The sequence below is a fragment of the Manduca sexta genome, chromosome 5 (assembly GCF_014839805.1).
Source record: "Manduca sexta isolate Smith_Timp_Sample1 chromosome 5, JHU_Msex_v1.0, whole genome shotgun sequence".
NCBI lineage: Eukaryota > Metazoa > Arthropoda > Insecta > Lepidoptera > Sphingidae > Manduca > Manduca sexta.
This window is the reverse complement of record NC_051119.1, coordinates 601513-623475: the sequence shown is the minus strand read 5'-3', so window position 1 is coordinate 623475 and position 21963 is coordinate 601513. Positions and strand designations below refer to the sequence as shown.

At 36.2% G+C, this 21963-nt stretch overlaps 2 protein-coding genes across 10 annotated transcripts in view; one reads left to right on the top strand and one right to left on the bottom strand.

The window, feature by feature from the left end:
* Positions 1-2810, bottom strand: part of LOC115448815 — a 73988-nt gene extending 71178 nt beyond the window's left edge. For 3 of the 9 annotated variants that reach the window (XM_037443527.1, XM_037443526.1, XM_030176382.2), the window contains exon 1: positions 2591-2809. The gene's annotated coding sequence lies outside the window, so the exon portion shown is untranslated. Of the gene's footprint in view, positions 1-2490 lie in introns of all 9 variants that reach the window. The other 6 variants (XM_037443517.1, XM_030176380.2, XM_030176381.2 and 3 more) reach the window with 5 other exon arrangements.
* A 2703-nt stretch (positions 2811-5513) lies between these two features.
* LOC115448828 lies at positions 5514-18264 on the top strand. Its single transcript, XM_030176407.2, is given in 5 exon segments — positions 5514-5593; positions 14890-15014; positions 15916-16106; positions 16846-17113; positions 17115-18264. Coding segments are annotated over 5 exon segments (807 nt in total). The 5' UTR covers positions 5514-5565; the 3' UTR covers positions 17310-18264.
* The last annotated feature ends 3699 nt before the right edge of the window (positions 18265-21963 follow it).

The window sequence follows — 21963 nt, the reverse complement described above, 5'->3', positions numbered from 1 at the left end:
CTTGATTGTGATAAAGCCTCAACTAAGGAGAACACGTTATTAAACGAAATCGATAACAAATCATCAAAGTCTACTTAGTTTAGGTTCACTTTTAACAAATATCTAAGAATATAAATATAATATACATTTATAATAACCAAAATGTAATTAGTTGTTCGATCGCGATAATATGTTAAGTGGTATTCTGTTTGTTTACATTCTGACAAACAATGTTTATTTATGAAGTTAGATATTTTTCTATCATCTGATAATTGGTTGTCACAGCGTATAAATGTGTTTGAACAAAACCTTTTTTGACATTAGCTAATATAACGTAATCTTTTTGATTAATTAGCAATAACTGGCTGAATAGAATATTCTAAATATGAAATTTACTACGAATACAAAAAAAAAATATTCGTTTAAAAATAATATGTCAATTTTTATATTTTATAAAAAGTTTCAATATTATTTTAATTTTTTTTGTTTTACAACTGTCGCCTCGTTAACCAACATTTATTGATTTCATGGCAACTCTTTTAAGTTTTATTTATTTTTATTTTTTCCTTATATTAATAACAAATTATTCTCTAGATGTTTAACACCTACACAAATATTGTAGGCCAAAAATATAAGTCGCACATTCGTAATAAATGTCAATAGAACTAGTTTTTATGTAAATATCTAGCGGATTTTTATCTAGCGGAATAGGCGAACATGGCGGATACCGGATTGATTAACAAACCCTGTTTAATTCTAAATTCCACGTGCCTCTTTGTACAAGAACGCTTTTTTTAAAGGATTTTGAGGTGCCGTCTCTTAGTAGTCTTTATATTTGATAATATTCTTTCTGGTGGTAGGTTATTTGAACTTGCCTGGATAGCGACCGTACACAAGATGTTCGTGTTCCGGGATCAGCCTGTGTAGTGTGTATATACGGTTTCAAACAGGCCGGCATAATTTTGTCGATATGCAAGGTTTAATCATCTCTCGTCAGCCCTGCTTAACTTACCACCGTTTGAAAAATAAACTATGGTGAAGCCGCAACAAACTAACCCCCTTATTCATAGACGTTTTTTATCGAACGACCGAGTAAGGCTGTGATAACAAGTCTGTTTCTCAGTGCTGACGGCATGGCAGTCTTCGCAGTGCGTAGACGTAGGGCCGTTGTGATTGGCTAATATTGAAATACAACAATAATAACCAATCACAACGGCCCTATGTCACTGAGAAACAGGCTTGTTATCACAGCGTTACTCCGTCCTTAGATAAAAAACGTTTATGAATAAGGGGGTAAATGTTCAACAAAGTATATTTACACTTACTTTACATTCGCTTGGCACCAATATCTACTATGACTCGTTAGAATCAAAAGTTCCTAATACCAGCTATAAAGGAGACATACCTTTAATTGAAATGTAACCTGCATTTTTTAACGAAATAAATAATTAAGTAATAAGGAAATCATATTTATTAAGAGCTAGAATCAAAAACAATTCATGTTATTATCTCACAAAATCAATAACTCCCTCAGAGGTCTAGTTGCATAGAATAACGCCTTCTGGTAGTCTCGGGGTCAATTGCAAAGCTGAGATTTTCTATCTGGAGGAAAGTAGGTGTGTTACACCTCTAAACTTGAAAAGGAAAAAGGCGTGATGTTATGTATGAATTGATGGTTTGCGGTGGTCACCTAAAATTAGCATTACGGCTCTTTTGTTTTGTAAGGTCAACAATATTAACATAGGCCCATGAATTTTAATTAGTTTAGTTTCTATTATTTTGCTTGAAAAGCCAACTATGATTCTGTTAGCGGAATATTGCGATTATAATATGAGTAATAAATATTCTATCTATATATACATATAAAACGAAGTCCCCTTTTGTGTCTGTCTGTATGTTATCGATTTTCTTAAAATCTACTGAACGGATTTTTTTGAAATTTCGTATGGAGATAGTTTATGACCCTGGGAAGGTTATACTATATTACTTTCTGTCCAGGGAAAATATATAGCGAGTCTTTTACCCGGAAAACTCCTTCACGCGGTCGGAGCCGTGAGCAAAAGGTAGTAATAAATATAATAAACTCTATTCTACAATATAATCCCTTACTAACAACTGTGATATCTTTGTTATGTTGCGGAATTTCCTTTTTCGCAACAGCTAAAATCTATGTTAATGGAACTAGCATAAAAAGTAAACAAACTGATGTTAATATTTTGAAGATTAAGGTACTTAGATTATATCTAAACTTGAAGATAAATGTACTATTTAAATTAGATTAAGATTTGATTAGATTAGCCGGAATTAAAATTCAAGTAGGTTTAAATGGTTTTAGATAAACTAAACGATTTACTTGCGATCATTGACTTTGTATACATCTTTTAAAGTTTCTATTGAAATAAATTAAAGATTTATGAATAAAAAAATCTATTTCGGGTTTAAACACACGGTCATTTGTTTCACAATCAATATATGGATACTACGATAATACAAAAACAAAACTATGCGCACGTGTTGAACCTCGAGACTGTACAGATCCGTTTCCTCAGTCTATAAAACTGGTTAATAAACACTATTAATCGTCTCAAAGAACAAAAAAAAAAACACGCACCGACGCAAAGACAATAACAAAAGAATAACAGTAACTCACTGCAGACTTTTATTTTTAAACTTTTTAAATTTCGAACACTAATGACACGACTATAAAGTTTTATACACTTTCAAAATGGCGGGAATATTTTCGCGAAACGGAATCGCGAATAACTTCGATTCGCACGAGGCGTGCTGTCGGGCCGACACGAGGATTGCTACTGGCGGCCCTGAGTTATCTTATTTACTTAAGAACGTATATCGTTATTTAATTGTATTGCGTTATTGATAATGGTTTACAAGCATGTAAGACATGTATCGAACAGCTAAAGACTTTAGGTGGCATATGGGTGTTATAATAGCTAATGCCAAACAGTCATCTCTAACCAACGCGATAATGTGGGCTATGGATACGAAAAACCTTGTTGTCTTTGTCGCTTTTGCGTTTCGGTATCAGCCCGTGTACATTTAGGGAAGCCGCCATAATTATAGCGACTGCCGTATCGACCTAGCACTAACTTATTAAAATTTGAAATACAACGTACTTGTTATTGCAGATAGAAAACGTCCACAAGTATATTGCGCGAAACAATATTTTGATAGTTCAAACCATTTTGTGTGCGTAGTGTCGCGGAGCAATGACCTCGAAACCAGAACAATTTGACGAACTAAAAACATATTTCACGTGTTTAGTGGATTATTTATTATTGAATTTAGTTTAATAGTTGTATTTTTTGCTTTCTTAGATTTCTGTTAATCAGTCCTTGTACAGCTTGTTGATAAAAATAAACAAAACGGCACTAAACCAAATGGCCAGTATGAAATAACTGAAAGCAATATTGCTCTTTTACTTTTACATTTATAAATGTAATCGTATATTATACTTAATGCTTGTTGATTTCTTGAATTACACAGATTTAATTTGAATACTCGTAAACTGAAGACAAACACGACACACGCCCGGAAGAATGTAGACAGAGGCGTTACTAGCATCCACTATTCGCCGTGTGTATTTCATCCCAAGTATGTCAAAATACTAGTAAAAAAAGTCAAGCCCCGTAAACAGTAATGCGCACGTTTTACACACGTGTTAGTCCGAGCGCCGTCGGATATAAATACTCAGATCAGCGCATATACATATCTAGTGATCGTCCTTCGAAGTGCTGTCAATTATTTATCTTGTTACATATGTGCAAGTGCGTCACTTGTTCAACGATCTTTGACGCACATAACATTAAAAAAAAATGTTTGATGCACTCTATCTTCTACTTATAGGTTTAGTTGGAGAAAGAATAATAATAGGACTTCTTATACTATAGTAGTGCCGTATACAAAGTGTAAAACCCGCCACACTGTCCCATGTCAGTCGCATTCCGGGATCAGCTTGAATATATCCGATTTAAAAAAGGTCGGTGTAATATGTCGACTAGCGAGGGATAATCGTCTATCAATCGTCACTCTATCTGATCCTTACTTACCATCAGGCAGTAAAGTCACCTCACGTACTCATCTCGTCAGCCTACAACTGTCCACTGCTGAACATAGGCCTCCGCTAGAGCGCGCCACGTTGCTCGGTCCTCCGCTCTCCTCATCCGTACCCATAATAAAGGGAATATTTCGTCTTAGGAAATCTTAGGTCTAAAATACACTGAACAGGCGTGCGCGGCGGCGTCGGAAGCTATTACTATTAGCTTATTATAAACCCTAATCCTTAAGATATAAGTGTTTTCCAATAGAAATATGTGTGTCACTTGTCCGACGCGCCACATGACTAGACATAAACAGAATTAGCACCACACAGATTCAGAGACTGCCTCGGTGGCATAGTTGTATTGCATGTCCGGTACAATAGCGCTCTGAGGTCCTGGGTTCGAATTCCGGGTCGGGCAATGTGATATTTGGGTTTTTCTGCTCAGTATCAGCCCGGAGTCTGGAATTTGTGCCCGATATGGCGATAGGCTCGCCCCCTATCACATCATGGGACGGAACATATTTGGCGAAAAGTGGGTGCCCTAGTTGCGCCTCTGCATACCCCTTCGGGGATAAAATGCGTGATGTTATGTATGTAGATCAGAGAGTAGTAAACACAAAGCATTGTATAGCTCTGTACTACGCTTTTCGCAATAACACATGTTAAGCCCGACTTACCACCTTCTAACTTTTTTATATTGCCACGACAATGTAACCCCTCTGCACCTGATATGTGGAATGGGATCTAATAAAATGTCGACTGACGAGAGATGATTACCCCTCGACAGTCGGCACAATTATGCCGGCCTGTTGGAACCGGATACAGGTTGATATCGGGACGCGACATACGTGGACGACTACGGCGGGTCTTGACCTTGTGTTCGGTGGTCCCTAGCAAACATAAAATATATTCTACCACCAAAAAATATCAATATTATATTGTGAAACAAGTGATATCAAATCTTTAATTTAATTCTAAAATAAAACATATAGATGCTAAGTTTCATAGGTTATTGATTATGTACTACTAGTTTCAATGTCCTTCAAACAAAAACATCTGTTCTTGCAAATTATATTTTAAAGATTATTAGCTATTTAATTAAGAATTAATATCGTTTATTTTCCTATCTTATTTAGAGATAGAAAACCTTTAAAAATAAGTGTTTTTTAAGGGATAAATACCCGAACATTTCCAATTACATTCTCCATTCAAGCTGCACATTCGCATTGATTCACAAATTCACCATCCCTTTCACTCTTATAAAAAACTATAAGAGGGAACGAGACAAAACACACGCCTGACGCCATACTATAATACGTTGCCTAATTGAATACGTAACAAATTCGAATTTCGAAATATAAAGGGAATCACCCTCCGCTCTGATTGGCTGAAATCCGCACCAGATTCGACCAATGAATGTTCGCCGTTCCAACCCCCATAGGATTGTTTGCATTTTTTTAGTTCACGTAGGACAGTGCCACAGAGTGGTTGTGTGTTTTGTTGTCAGTGTTGTGTATTACATTTTTATGCCAACCATCGTGACAGGAGGTAACGGTAAAGTAAAATAATTTTATTAGATATCGAAAAGTTTTGAGGTTCGGAATAAAACATTTTATATACAAAGATATTTTATATGTAGACTTGTTCGCGCCACTAAAACACTCCTAATAAAAGGTTGGTGTCTAGTTAGATCTCTGCCTACTCCTTTAGGACGCGTGAGGGTGTGTTAATGTAATTCACCATGTCAGATTTAGAAGTCTCCAAAGCAACCAAAATCGGTAGCAATCAGTGGTGAATAGTGAAATTATCCGAAAAGGAACCCAACAAAACATATAGGTACATCCAGGAATGCAGTCCGCAAACCGTTCTAATGATAATTCCATTTTACATAAAGAGAGACCGATAAGAATCGGGTTATACGGACCTTCGCCATTGATAGCATTGTAATATGTATATAATATTATGTTATCCATTTGTTCAATGCACTTATCTGCACATAATATTTCAACAATAGTTTATCTTAATCTAAAGTTTATGAATGGAAATAAATATTTCATTGATTCGTGATTGTATTGGTATTTCCGCCCCATAATGTTTATAACTGATATTGATATTGGACAGACATTTTTGGAGTATTCAAGTGTATTTTGAATTTTGTTGATCTCATTTTATGCTTTCCATAGTCTAAGTATAGCCCAATATTGTTTTACCAACACGATGAATTTATTATTTACTAGCTTTTGCTCGCGGCTTCGCCCGCGTGAAAGTGTTTTCCAGGATAAAATTCCACTGTTTGATAAAAGTCTTGCTACATATTTTCCCGGTACTTATAGGTTCAAACTAATTTTATCCCCAATCTATAATTTCAGTTCAATCAGTCGAAAATCTAAGAACATTTATACAAACTTTCATCCCCTATTTTATCCCCTTAAGGGTAGAATTTATCAAAATCCTTTCTTAGGGGATGCCTACGTCATAGTAGCTTTATGCATGTAAAGTCTTAGCCCGATCCGTCCAATGGTTTGGGCTGTTTCTTGATATATCACTGTCAGTCACCTTTGAGTTATATATTATATTAACAACTGAAGTTAGCTAAAATTGAGTTTCTCGAAGCCGACCACTATTTATGTACTATGTATTTTGAGACTATGCAATTTTGTCGCGTTCGCGATTCACTTTCACTTTTGTTGAGTTTCAGAACGCGATATTAGATCCTCCAACGCGCACGCGAATTTGAACTTTATGCAGCGGTAATAAATTACAAATTGACTCTACGTATTAGTTAGAAAACGTTTGTATGGGAAATAGAAAAATGCTGTTTTGAGGATTTTCCCGGCAATTATTCGAATTTTTCTCACCTTTTAAACTTTCCCTAGACCTCCACGAATAATTCAAGACCAAGATAAGATAAATCCGTTCAGCCGTTCTCGAGTTTTAGCGAGACTAACGAACAGCAATTCATTTTTATATATATAGATTGTCATTTTGAACAGCTGGTATTAAAACTCACTAAAATCCATAATTTATTGAACACCCCAACTCTTATCATCTTAACTTGTCCTCTCAAGTCGATAAGGCATGCATATTTCTTCTAGTATTCTGTTTATGAGCGATTAAGATCACTAAAATCTCTAGCTCGTGTACCCAATGCCATAAATATACTTAGACCTTAAGGTCTAACAGGTTTATCGCTAATTCATTCTATAGTTTATATAACTTTAAGGTGCGTACAGGATTGTTCGCATAAATTGTAAACTATCATTGTAAATTCGCATAATTTGCATAAATTCGTCATCTAATTTGGATTGCACTTCTATTTGGATTCTGACTAGCAAATATATCCACTGTAATATAATTTAGATTATTATTCTCATTAACCTGTTTAGTGTATCTCTAAAATTAAATGAACAAGACACAACATCTTTGTATTTGAAAGAACTTATTACTTCTTTTTCCATTCGTTAAGACGAACCATGCGTGTTTTTCAACATCGGTCTTCTAAGATTTTTTACGCCTATGACAAATGACCCAACTACACTTTATGATAAGCGGAATAGACTCCATAGACTCTCGATCGACGAGAGATTAGGCCTCGCCTATCGACACAATTATACCGGCCTATTTGAATCGGATATACACAGGCTGATCCCAGAACACGACACACTTACGTGCTCACTATTACGGATTTTACAACTTGTGTACGGTTGTAGATATCCTAGAAATATTAAAAGCAGTTACTGGATTATTTTATGGTTGCAGCAGAACCCTTTACAAAAAAAAAACAACAAAATAAAATGTTATAATGTGTAATGATTTCTTATGTTTACGCGAATGTGAGACATTAAAATTAAACTACTTTTTCGGATTTTATCGCGGTTTTAATATTTTATTTTTCTCCCGACGTTTCGAAGACTTTGCAGCCTTCATGTTCACGGGAGGGACCCCGGGGAGTCGTCTCACTAAAATATAAAAAACCAAGATAAAATCCGAAAAAGTAGTTTAATTTTAATTTATAATGTGTACCAAATCTATCTTCTTGTTAAGCATGTGACTATTCTTTCATGTTTTAGATATTGATAGACTTATTTCTACTTTATCTGTAGACCTCGTTAGGTATAGGGACCCTTAAGGAACAGCGGACACCAGGATGACCAACACTGCGTTATTATATCAGTCTCAAAGCGATAACCAAACAATAATGGAACTGTTAATGATTCTTTGAATAACACTATCAGAACAAGGTCTCCCGTCTCATTACAAAATGTTTCCTTGATACGGGAATGCAAATAATCTATACTATTATATAAAGCTGAAGAGTTTGTTTGTTTGTTTGTTTGTTTGTTTGTTTGTTTGTTTGTTTGTTTGTTTGTTTGTTTGTTTGTTTGTTTGTTTGTTTGTTTGTTTGTTTGTTTGTTTGTTTGTTTGTTTGTTTGTTTGTTTGTTTGTTTGTTTGTTTGTTTGTTTGTTTGTTTGTTTGTTTGTTTGTTTGTTTGAACGCGCTAATCTCAGGAACTACCGGTCCAAACTGAAAAATTCTTTTGCTTTGGATAGCCCTTTGTTCGTGGAGTGCTATAGGCTATATATCATCACGCTATACCCAATAGGAGCGGGGCAGTAATGGCTAATCTCAGGAACTACCGGTCCAAACTGAAAAATTCTTTTTGCGTTGGATAGCCCTTTGTTCGTGGAGTGCTATAGGCTATATATCATCACGCTATACCCAATAGGAGCGGGGCAGTAATGGCTAATCTCAGGAACTACCGGTCCAAACTGAAAAATTCTTTTTGCGTTGGATAGCCCTTTGTTCGTGGAGTGCTATAGGCTATATATCATCACGCTATACCCAATAGGAGCGGGGCAGTAATGGCTAATCTCAGGAACTACCGGTCCAAATTGAAAAATTCTTTTTGCGTTGGATAGCCCTTTGTTCGTGGAGAGCTATAGGCTATATATCATCACGCTATATTCAATAGGAGCGGAGCAGTAATGGCTAATCTCAGGAACTACCGGTTTCAACTGAAAAATTCGTTTTGTGTTGGATAGCCCTTTATTTGTGGACCGCTATAAGCTATATATCATCACGCTATGACCAATAGGAGCGGAGCAGTAATGGCTAATCTCAGGAACTACCGGTTTGAACTGAAAAAATCTTTTTGTGTTGGATAGCCCTTTGTTCCTGGAGTGCTATAGGCTTTATATCATCATGCTATGACCAATAGGAGCGGAGCAGCAATGAAACATGTTGCAAAACGGGGAAAATTATGAGTTTTGAGAGCTTCCGTTGCCTGCGCTGCGTAAACGGTTAAAGTTATGCAACAATGATGTATGACGGGATTGTTTCACTTAAAAGTTCTAAATAATATAACAAAGTTCCCCGCTGCATCTGTCTGCCTTAACGTGTTAAACTCAAAAACTACCTAACGTATTAAGATGAAATTTGGTATGGAGACAGTTTGAGACCCTGGGAAGAATATAGGCTCCCGGGAAACTACTATTTTTATAACGGAAAACTTTAGCCTGAAAAACTTTATAACGCGGGCGGAGCCGCGAGCAAAAGCTAGTGAATAATATATTTCCAAGAATGTTAAGAATCCTTGTGACTTAGTACAAAATTAATTAATAATCTCTCTATACCATCTAATACACTTATTTTAATTATATATTTAGTTATTATTGATATCTATATATCTATACTATTATATAAAGCTGAAGAGTTTGTTTGTTTGTTTGTTTGTTTGTTTGTTTGTTTGTTTGAACGCGCTAATCTCAGGAACTACCAGTCCAAATTGAAAAATTATTTTTGCGTTGGATAGCCCTTTGTTCGTGGAGTGCTATAGGCTATATATCATCACGCTATGACCAATAGGAGCGGAGCAGTAATGACTAATCTCAGGAACTACCGGTTCGAACTGAAAAATTCTTTTTGTGTTGGATAGCTCTTTATTAGTGTAGTGCTATAGGCTATATATCATCACGCTATGACTAATAGGAGCGGAGCAGTAATGGCTAATCTCAGGAACTACCGGTTCAAACTGAAAAATATTTTTGTGTTGGATAGTTCTTTGTTCGTGGAGTACTATGGGGTATATATCATCACGCTATGACCAATAGGAGCGGAGCAGTAATGGCTAATCTCAGGAACTATCAGATCGAACTGAAAAAAATATTTTTGTGTTGGATAGCACTTTGTTCCTGGAGTGCTATAGGCTATATATCATCACGCTATGACTAATAGGAGCGGAGCAGTAATGGCTAATCTCAGGAACTACCGTGTTTGAACTGAAAAAATCTTTTTGTGTTGGATAGCCCTTTGTTCCTGGAGTGCTATAGCCTATATATCATCACGCTATGACCAATCGGAGCGGAGCAGTAATGAAACATGTTGCAAAAACGGGGAAAACTTATTAGTTTTGAGAGCTTCCGTTGCATGCGCTGCGTAAACGATTAAAGTTATGCAACAATGATGTATGACGGGATTATTCCTCTTAAAAGTTCTAAAAAATATTATAAAACAAAGTCCCCCGCTGCATCTGTCTGCCTGAACGTGTTAAACTCAAAAACTACCCAACGTATTAAGATGAAATTTGGTATGGAGACAGTTTGAGAGGCTCCCGGGAAACTACTACTTTTATAACGGAAAACAAAACAAAAGCTAGTGTTTTATAATTTCGTATATTTTCACCCATTACCTTAATTATCCCGTTCTATAGTCTTTTTTGCATCGCAAAAGGTCTCCACAGCATCTGAGGTTGAGTGGAGCGAAGTCAAGACTGACCAGAGACGTTAGCCGGTTCCACCAGTAGAGATCTATCGATAACTCTCCCTTCCTTCAAGGATTCTTTTATCCCTGGATAAGTCCCTCTGCTAGCCAACCGCGAGTACTCGACTCACCGCGCCTTCAGTTTTCTGTTGAAATATTACTTTTATATTTTATAGATAGATGGATTGGTCGTACTTTTATTACAAACTTTAAATTTATTTTTCAATCCTTCTATATCAATGTGATTAGTTTTACTGAATATTGTCAAGTAGTGAGGAGTACAATGTATTATGAGGCTACTTTTTCGACCAGCACGTTTGTTGCTACTATGAGTTTAATTAAAACTTCACTTTTAGTTAGTGATTTTATTTTAATTAATAATGACACGAATAAAATCACCGATAACACTAATCTATGGTTCACCAACTCTACTCCATTCGACATTTGAAAAGTGTAATTTTGTTTGGCATAATTTAGAAGTTCAAAATTATTGCGTGCGTCATAATATGCTGGTCTATCTTCGGCTGACTAGAAAAGTAATTTCTAGTATATATATATATATATATATATATATATATATATATATATATATATATATATGAATCACTATTTCCCTTGGTCACGCCATCAGCCGTGAACGACTGGACCGATTTCACTATTTTTTTGTTGTTGTGTTTGTTATGGTTAGGAGAAGGTTCTTATGAAAGAAAAAATAAAAAAAATGTGCGGAATATTAGAAAATTTAAGAAAACTTAACGAAAATATTAATTTTATATAACTGTCAATTGTTTGAAATACCTGTCAGCGATTGACAGAATGCGTGCTGCAGAACATAGTTAAGACGGGACAACGTTTGTCGGGTCAACTAGTGATTAATATATTCCCAAGAATGTTAAGAATCCTTGTGACCTAGTACAAAATTAATTAATAATCCTTCTATACCTTCTAATACATTAATTTTAATTATATTTTTAGTTATTATTGATATCTAGTATAGAAAAAAACATCGAACTGATAGCTTGATTAAGGCACCCAGATTAGCTAAGAAAAATTGTTGAAACCTTTTTTAATAAAGTGGAGTTTCTAATAATCTATATCTATATCTATCTATCTATATCTATATACTTATAATACATCTGTAGAGAGGTCAATTCTGTACATGAAATATATTTCAAAAATAACTATCAGGGGGTGATTAGGGATCGATACTGATGCCAAAAATGCAATTAGTAAAATTTTTGTCTGTCTGTCTGTCTGTCTGTCTGTCTGTCTGTCTGTCTGTCTGTCTGTCTGTCTGTCTGTCTGTATAACCGTTATAGAAACAAAAACTACTCGACGGATTTTAACGAAACTTGGTACAATTATTTTTCATACTCCTGTGCTGGTTATAGTATACTTTTCATCACGCTACAATTAATAGGCGCAGAGCAGTGAAGGGAAATGTTGGGAAAACGGGAGAAATTACTCCATTTTTTAAGCTTCCGTCGCGTGTGCAACCTTAATGGTTAAAGCTACATAGAAATCATGTATGACGGAAATGTTCTCCTTAAAATTATGTAAAAATATCCCACGACAGCATATGTCTATCTTTTATGGTTGGCTCACAATGACACGTGTAACTCCCGATAGCTTAGCAGTTCGAAGCTTTCTCATTATATTTGTTTACTAATCTTAGGAACTATCGGTCCAAACTGAAAAATTCTTTTTGCGTTGGATAGCCCTTTATTTGTGGATTGCTATAGGCTATATATCATCACGCTATACCCAATAGGAGCGGAGCAGCAATGGCTAATCTCTGGAACTACCGGTCCAAACTGAAAAATTCTTTTTGCGTTGGATAGCCCTTTGTTGGTGGAGTGCTCTAAGTTATATATCATCACGCTATGACCAATAGGAGCGGAGCAGTAATGGCTAATCTTAGGAACTACCAGTTTGAACTGAAAAAATCTTTTTGTGTTGGATAGCCCTTTATTTGTGGGGTGCTATAGGCTGTATATCATCACGCTATGACCAATAGGAGCGGAGCAGTAATGAAACATGTTACAAATACGGGGACAATTTATTAGTTTTGAGAGCTTCCGTTGCGTGCGCTGCGTAAACGGTTAAAGTTATGCAACAATGATGTATGTCGGGATTATTCCTCTTAAAAAGTTCTAAAAAAATATATTATAAAACAAAGTCCCCGCTGCATCCGTTTGCCTGAACGTCTTAAACTCAAAAACTACCCAACGTATTAAGATAAAATTTGGTATGGAGACAGTTTGAAACCCTGGGAAGAACATAGGCTCCCGGGAAACTACTAATTTTAAAACTTTAGCCTGAAAAACTTTATAACGCGGGCGGAGCCGCGAGCAAAAGCTAGTAAATAATAATAATAGCATAAAATTACGTAATTTTATTAATCAAGTTTCATAAAAGAGCGAATGAAACAAAGTTACCGTTGAGCCATCAGTCCCGCTTGTTGATAACCGTTGTAGGGATAAAGAATGGATTAAAAACTTTGAGTAACGAAGTCATATCTGGATTTAGTTTATTCTCGAACATTATACAAAAGAATATTTTAACTTAAAACGAAATGACTGTAGCATCAATTTACTTCTCTTATCATGGGTAAGCAGAGGTGTATTTGAATTTTTTTTTCATCATCATGGAGTTTAGTATTGTGTCCGCTAATGACAACAGGCCTGCCTCTATTATATGGGACTTAAAATGATTGGTAAATATGTTTCACGTTGAAAACAAAAGTGGCATTATACGAAATATGACGGTATTGAGTTAGAGCGACTTGAAATCTGCAGAAAAAACTACGTCATAATATCCAAAGATCCATTTCTTAATAGGTGACTTAGGGTATAAACACAAAACTTAAAAGTCTCTTCATACTTTTAAGTTTTGCGTTTGTTCGTTAAACATAAACTGACCGCTGTCGCTCTAACTCAATACCATCTAATTTGGTATAATACCACTTTTGTTTTCAACGTGCGATGTGGTACACCTATGCTTACGTTTGAAAAAGGACGCGCATGATGCTATAATCATAATTGTATTGTATGCGCGGTACAACCACTGCTCTGAAGTCCCTGGTCTCAATTCAAGCAATATGATATTAGATTTTACTGCTCTACCCTTAATCTGAGATTTTTGCCCGAATGGCGATTGGCTTGCTCAATACCACACCATGAGACAGAATACATACAGCGAAAAATGTGTTTACCAGTTGCACCCCTGCCTAACTCTTCGTGGACAAATGCGTGAGTATACGCTCTATAACAATTAATAAAGAGCAATTCAAAAATAACTGAGCATTGTTCCCGTAAACAGTACATTAATAATTGCTCTAAATATAGCAGTTCCTGTGATAGCCACGTCCGCTGATAGCGCGTAATAAGAGCGGCTTCAACAATAGGTGTTTGTACTTTTATAGAACGGACCAAGGACTTGATGACGTAATGTCTAAGGTAAAGCTGGTGGTAGGATATTCTTTTATGCTTAGATAGAAAGCAGCCGACACGAATACAAAACACGACAAAATAGCCCACATCAGGTGTTTTAGTATCATCCTGGTCATTCAGTTTTGAACTAAACTATATATATCGACTAGCAAGATAATCGTTTCTGGTCAATCCATATTCTATGTGGACGCCATTTCACTTACAAACAGGTATAGTAGAGTTACTATGTTGTGTACCCCTATAAAAACCGGACTAACTCGAGTTGAACTCCGCCACGTGGTTTTCGTACAAACTAGCTTATATCCAAATATTGTCGTTTAATGTCGGATTTATACGTACATCTTGCGTGTATCCGCGAATGGATAGGCAGAGGTTCAACCAGGACACCCACTTTTCGCCAAATGTGTTCCGTCCCATGATGTGATAGGAGGAGAGCCTATCACCATATGAGGCACAAATTCCAGACTAGGCGGGCACTGAGCAAAAAAACTGAGTTTCTCTTTATCTGACCCGGGATTCGAACCCGTGACCCATTGAAGCAGTACGAGCAAGATTTATATGATTTCGTTTAAATAATAAAGACAATATGCACATAGTTGTAAATACCTTCTGGTTAGTGACGTAGTTTCCTTCTCCAGGGTGTCCATCGGCCATGGCTTCAGACCAGGAGTCGTGTTCGGACGAGGAGCCCGACAGCGAGATGCTGAGCGATGATCTGTGTCTCCCAGACAGCGATGACGACCGGCAACCCAGGACTGTGCAGGTATTCACTTCTTTTCTATTGCAGTTATATGGCAAGACGATGGTGATGGTAAGCGATCATCTATAAGCATTAGCAACACCAAACAGAACTTTGAATTACAAAGTACTGCGTGGCATTCCAATGCGTGGTTCAACCTGAAAAATATTATGTTACGTTTCATAGTGCCCAATAATTATAGTGGCTACAATGTCCTTCAAACCGAAATATAACAGTGCCTGCACACTGTTGTTTGGCGATAGACATTGCGATGGTATGTACCAATACGGCATCTCGCATATGAGATCTTTACCACCAGAGAACATACTTAACTCAACTACTCTAGCGGGTTTATAGTCAAGGAACGGCACAGAATAGCGAGTATTAAGAGTTTTAAATTCATTGTATTGCTTGGTGTGAAAACTTTGCTTTTACATGAATTAAAATAAATATTGTGTGGTTTGGTTTCCTAATATTAATTAAAAGAAATACATAGCGGTCAGCTTACGAAGTCTTCTTTCTAAATCAAATGAAAATCTATATTGAACTTTTAATAAATCTTAAGCAAACTATTACCTACGTGAGAAGTCTTCTTTAATAATCTCTTTTATTTTTGGAATAATAGTGATTAGATAGTGATATTACTGCACCTGATGGTAAACTGAAGTGACGTCTAGATGGAGTATCTATATCAAATCGAGATGGCAGATATAATTATTCTTCTCTAATCGACAGTTGTTTGAAATTCTCACAACACACACATCACGCATTTATCCCCGAAGGTGTATGCAGAGGCGCAACCAGGGCACCCACCTTTCGACAAGTGTGTTCCGTCCCATGATATGATAGGAGGCGAGCCTATATGGGGCATAAATTCCAGACTCCAGGCTGATACTGAGCATTTAAAATTCTCGACTTCCCCCAGACCCTGTCCGAGGACCTGCAGCCCCTGAACTCTTGCATCATCCGCGCACCTCGCAAGCTCTTCACGAACTGCCGCGAGCGCTGGCGGCAGCAGAACGTGTCGGGTGCGTTTGCTGAGCTCAGGAGACTGGTGCCGACCCACCCGCCTGACAAGAAGCTGTCCAAGAACGAGATATTGAGAATGGCTATTAGGTAGGTAAATCTCAAATTTCTATCTTTTCAGAACTGAATTTATTCCATACATGGTGAACTGTTTAAGGAATTTATTTATTTATTAAAGGAACAACTCATATAACATACATTGACAAGATGTATGTTTTGATAAGACAGGGTAAAGGGGGTAGATAATTGTAATTACAAAAACAGAAGGATTAACAACAGTAAACCATCCAAACGAGCGCGATAACTAACGCTAGCTTACTCTAGACTGTAATAGGTACTATTCTGTTCAGCATTATGTGGTAGTACATGCAATCAAGGCGGTGATATGGCTTTAAAGCTGTCATGAATTTTGCGTTTAAATGCTGTGAGTTTTTTTTGTAAAAATAGGAATAAGTGGATTACTAGGAAAAGCAATGAAACGATAACTTTACAATCAGACGTATATTCGTTGACTGGCGCGACCGTAGGAGCCGTTGAACTTATTACAAAATTACCCTCAGTTTGTAATTATTAAAATTAAACACATAGCATCTGATACCTAGTTATTTTGTGGGAGTTAACGCATTGTGCTATGTTAACTGTAAAATCAATTTAATTCTCAAGTATTTCAGTCAATATTGACTAACAATATATATTTTTTATTAGTTAAAATAGTTTATGCTATTGAAATATTATTATAGTCATAAATTATGATTGGTTTGTGTAGAGAAAAGTGAAATCGGAATGTGTTGTATTTATAGTAACGTGTCTTTTTTTCTTTCTTCCACAGGTACATAGGCCTTCTTTGCGAAGTCTTGGAGTGGCAAAAGACTCACGGCCTATCCATGAACAAGGAAAACTCCGCATCTCTCGCCATCAAATGCGAATCACCTCTCAGTCCTCAATCTCGACGACTGCTCCTGAAGCGGCCTTATTACGAAGACGAAGGTCCTAGAGCTAAGGTCTTCGACAGCGACCAGAGGTGTGGTAACGAAGAGAATGAGGAAACTATCTTCCGAAGATCCTGCCAAAGGACTTCGGATCAGTACAAGGACAGAAATAATCTTCGGGAAGGACCATCTGAGAGTTTTTAAGAATCAGTACTACTTTCCTTCTAGATGGAGGCAGAATATGCCGTTCAGGAATATTGCTGATAGGAATGGTAATAATTTGTTGATGATAGCTCCCGCACAGAATGGTAAAGATGATGGTAAGAATGGTCAAAAAGACAAGGACAAGGACGATGGTAAATAAAGCGATGGTGAATTTAATTTTGGTGACATTTATTAATTTTGGAATCGTTTGTTTATCCCAATTGAACAAGTTTTAGAACTTGTTAAGAAGGACGTTTATCGCGTATCCATAATACATGGATTATTTTACCAAATTCCATAAAATCAAAGCGAGTTTCCACGTAAGGAATTTAGGCACTGGGTTTTGAATAACTGCAGTTTGAAAACACTTTTATTGTATTCAGGTTTAGATATTAAAGCCAGTATAGTTACTGACCATAATAGTTTAGCTCACTGGACGAGCGCGGTGCAATCATTCAGAGCATCTTGCATTCAGCATGTAAAATATTGAGAAAATATTGAGTGGTGATAATTGGTTAGGCGATAAAAGAGGCACTATAAGTAGGTGGGACATTGAATTGAACCTTAACTCATTCATTAAAGAAGATTCGTGGTTTTATCAACTGTATACTCGTATGAGTTGTAATTGTTATTATTTAAGCTAAGATGTATAAAGGCTATTTCAGTTTCCGAGTAAAAAATATGTTTCTATTCGAGCGCGGCAAAGTGATCCCATTGCACCCTATGGTAAGTGGAGTGGGGTCCAATAGAATATCGACTAACGAGAGATGATTACCCCGCGACAGTCGACGTAATCATGCCGGCCTGTTGGAACCGGATATACACAGACTAATACCGGAACTCCGACACACTTACGTGGGTCACTATGGTGGGTTTTAACACCTTGTGTAAGGTGGTCGTTATCCAGGCAGATATAAAATATATGTTATCACCAACAATTGAATTAATTGATCTTGTATTGAATTATACTTGGAGTAATCCATAATGTTTTGTTGTTTTTGTGATGTATGTTTAATGTAAGCCGAAGTAGTTTTATCGATCTCAACCCTGTAAGTATGTAACCAAAGATTTGCTGTTGTATTTGTGACGTTATTTTCATTAAAAACATATGAGAATGTGCGTCTTTTATTTTATTATTGGATGTTAACTAATAACTCTTGCCAGCTTGGTTTCGTCTGTTCAAAAATCATATTTTAGAGATTTTAATTTCGAAATGACATTACCAAATATATTTATTGTGTACTAAAGAAACGCTCGAAGCACCAGAGATCAATTTAGAGGAGTTAACATTTATAAACAAAAATATTTATGTTGCGATAACTTTTTACCTAAACTTGGTAAAGAGTAAGATGGTATAATAATCGAATTAGAATCTTTGTTTCGAAAAATACCAAGCCTGACCAGAAAAATAAAAACCTTGCCATTTTGTGGTAAAGTATGAACTTAACTGCTTATACTGATAATGTTAACTTTAAAATGAAAAGCCAAAAGTAGCCTAGTCATTGTAGGTTTTTATTTACCTTGGGTCATTTTATATTCTAAACCAAATTAAATAAAAAAATTAAAGTACATTTCTTAAAATCGGAATCACGTATCACTTTTCAATCGTTCCTATTTTTTAGGTTTGGATAAATATTAATTTTAAAAATGCTTTAGGTCGGACGCGTCATACGACTTGTAGTTGTGACTGGGAAAATCGAAAGCAAAATCTAAAACAACACGGGAATCAAAACAGCTACCTCGCAATTCACTAAGTAACAAAGCTTGCGGTAAATTGAAAACGCTTTGTCATGAAATATTAGTCTACGATCTTGCGTTCCTTTCTAATGCTTTGGTTGGTACACTTCTCTCTTTCTAAAGGGCGTGGCTACACTAAGGGCAGACCCTACCTCCCTATACAATATTTAGCAGTTGTCATTTTGTAGTCTGGAATTTCGCTATTGCGAAACTCACTTCACATGTTATTTTTTGTAACATGGTGTAGGTATACTAATAGGAAATATAGTGTAGTTCAGATACCTTACTATACATCTGTTTGTTTTTCTTTAATACTTTTTTGCTGAAACGTCGGGAGAAACTTGTAATATAAAATCTGCAAAATAGTTTTATGTCAAATGTCAATGGATGATGTTTGTTCACGGTGGTGGACCAATATGTGGTCTCATTTATTAACGCAATGTCAAAATGATTCCATAGAATGACAAGAATGCCTCTGTGGGCATATATAGTACCTAAAAATTTGAATAACAAATACTATAATGTAATATTTGGGGTTTCTGTTCACTATCAGTCCATAGCCCGCTCTCACATCATGGGACGCAATACACAAGAGAAAAGAGAGTGCCCTGATAACACCTCTGCCTACCCTTTCAAAGAAAATGCGTGTGGTATGTGTGTGTACTATGCTCATCATGATGAGACTTTATATCTGATCTCAAAAGTGATAAGTGTTTTCAACCGAAATAATAGTGTTTGAATTCTCTTATTTGGCGAAGGAAAATAATTTCGGAAACGGTTATGCTTCAGTTATGTTGAAATAATTGTCATTACGAGATTACTGCCATATAAATAATCGGAAGTAGGTATTTGGTTTCATGCTGACAGTGAGATTGTAGGAAGCAGCGAAATACATTCCGGTTAGCAAACCCCCACTTATGTCCTTAAAATGTACAACAATTTGCAATAGGGGACCGGCCTATGCTTGATTTTGTACATTATTCTATATTTAACGGTTAATAATACGAAAAAGAAGCACTGCTGTGAAAACTGCATACAAATTGGTTAAAAAATGAGCGAGTAATTCATATTTAAAATATTGTAATGTGCAGAAGTGGGCGCGATGTGGGGATATCGTTTCATCTCGTTCTTTCGCACACGTCTTAATTCCCGATGACTATATAATCACGCTATGACCAATAGGAGCGGAGCAGTAATGGCTTATCTCAGGAACTATCGTTTCGAACTGAATTTTTTTTTTTGTGTTGGATAGCTCTTTGTTGTTGGAGTGCTATAGGCTATATATCATCACGCTATGACCAATAGGAGCGGAGCAGTAATGAAACATATTGCAAAACCATGCCTTTCACCATATCTGGCGCAAATTTCGGACTCCAGGCTTATACTGAATAGGAAAATTCAATACCACATTACCCGACCTGGGTATCGAATCCAAGCCATCAACACTGCACACGTACTGACATACAGCTACGCTATCGAGACAGTCAAGAATTTCCGCCATTCACAATTTATATTTTAGAAATTTAAGTATAATATTGTTTATTTAGTAAGGCTAAAATGATCTCACCAGTATAAAACTATTTCAAATATCATAAATTGCACCCTCTAATCCGCAAATCAAGTACTTCTCACGTTTAATTGTATAATTATTTTATGAGCCCACGCTCCCCTCGTGTTAGGGCGGCTGGTGGTGTGCCGATAGCCGAGAGCTCGATGTTTCGGCTCAATGGATGGGAGATTGGGGAAGAGCGCGGAAGCGATATAACGTACAGTATGTGATTTTATACGACTCAGAGTCACGTTTTAAAGGAAGGATGAAAAAATAGTTATTTAATGAGCAAAATTAAAACAGAGGATAAATTATTGACTTCTCCTTTAAAATATCTTTGACGTTGTAGAAAACACTTAAGAAAGTCAACCGCCATAGCTTTCATGAAAACTCAGAATTTGTAGACACATCACGACATTAGCTAGGTAAGCAGAGTTGCACCAAGAGCAACCACTTTTCGCCATGCGTGTTCCTTCCCATTATATGATAGGGGGCGATCCTACAGCCATATAGGGCACAAATTCCAGACTCCAAGCTGAAACTGAACAGTAAAAAAATGATTTTTATAAACACAGGATACGAACCCGGGGTCTCAAAGCGATGGTCGAACTGCGCGATACAAAAACGCTAATAAGGTAGGTATATAAATATCCTATAACTTTTTATAAGCGTGTACTTCTCATACATATAAAATTATTGAGATATAATACGACAAAGAGGTCTAAGATAATTATAATATAGCGGATATTGGAATGATGCTTATACAAAAAATTGCGCTTATGTGATGGTTACTCAATCTTCTGTGACATAGCTACACATCATATTAAAATTCTTCATATTTTTCCTTGTCAAGATTTGCACGTCTCTAGTGCGAATATTAGCATATTATCCGTAAATATATTCTTTTGTATTCATATTTAAGGACGTAACATTTTGTCATACGAACATTTCAAATAAGACAGCGACTTATTAAGTACCAATTGGTAATTAATTATATAGTTTAATATTTTTGTATTACGATACTGTTTTCTAAAACTAATATAAATTCGCTTACCAAACAATCACAACTTCGCATGTGCAAACCCATGATTTTGAGATTAAGTCAAATTCAATCTGAATCAGGGTGTGATACAATAACTTTCTCCCGCGGGAAGGGAACGGCACGCGACCGACCCGCGTCCATGGCTTATCGACACCAACCAGTTATTTGTCTATTGCACTTTTATTTGAGTCGGCGCTAATAGGTAAGTGATACCCTAATGGTAACACAATTTGTTATAATTTTAATATTTATTAGTTTTATCGACACACGCCATATTGCTTTTAGCCGCCAGCTCACATAATTCAAAAATGGAACACAGATTTTATATTGTTTCTTGTTTTTTGTTTCACAATAATAAGCAAAGGAAGCAACGAATATACATCCTCATTATTGTACAGTAGACTACTATAATACATATTATATTCATTTAAATTAAACAATGATGACTGTGATTATGTCAATTTTACGGAGCTAATGCCAATATTC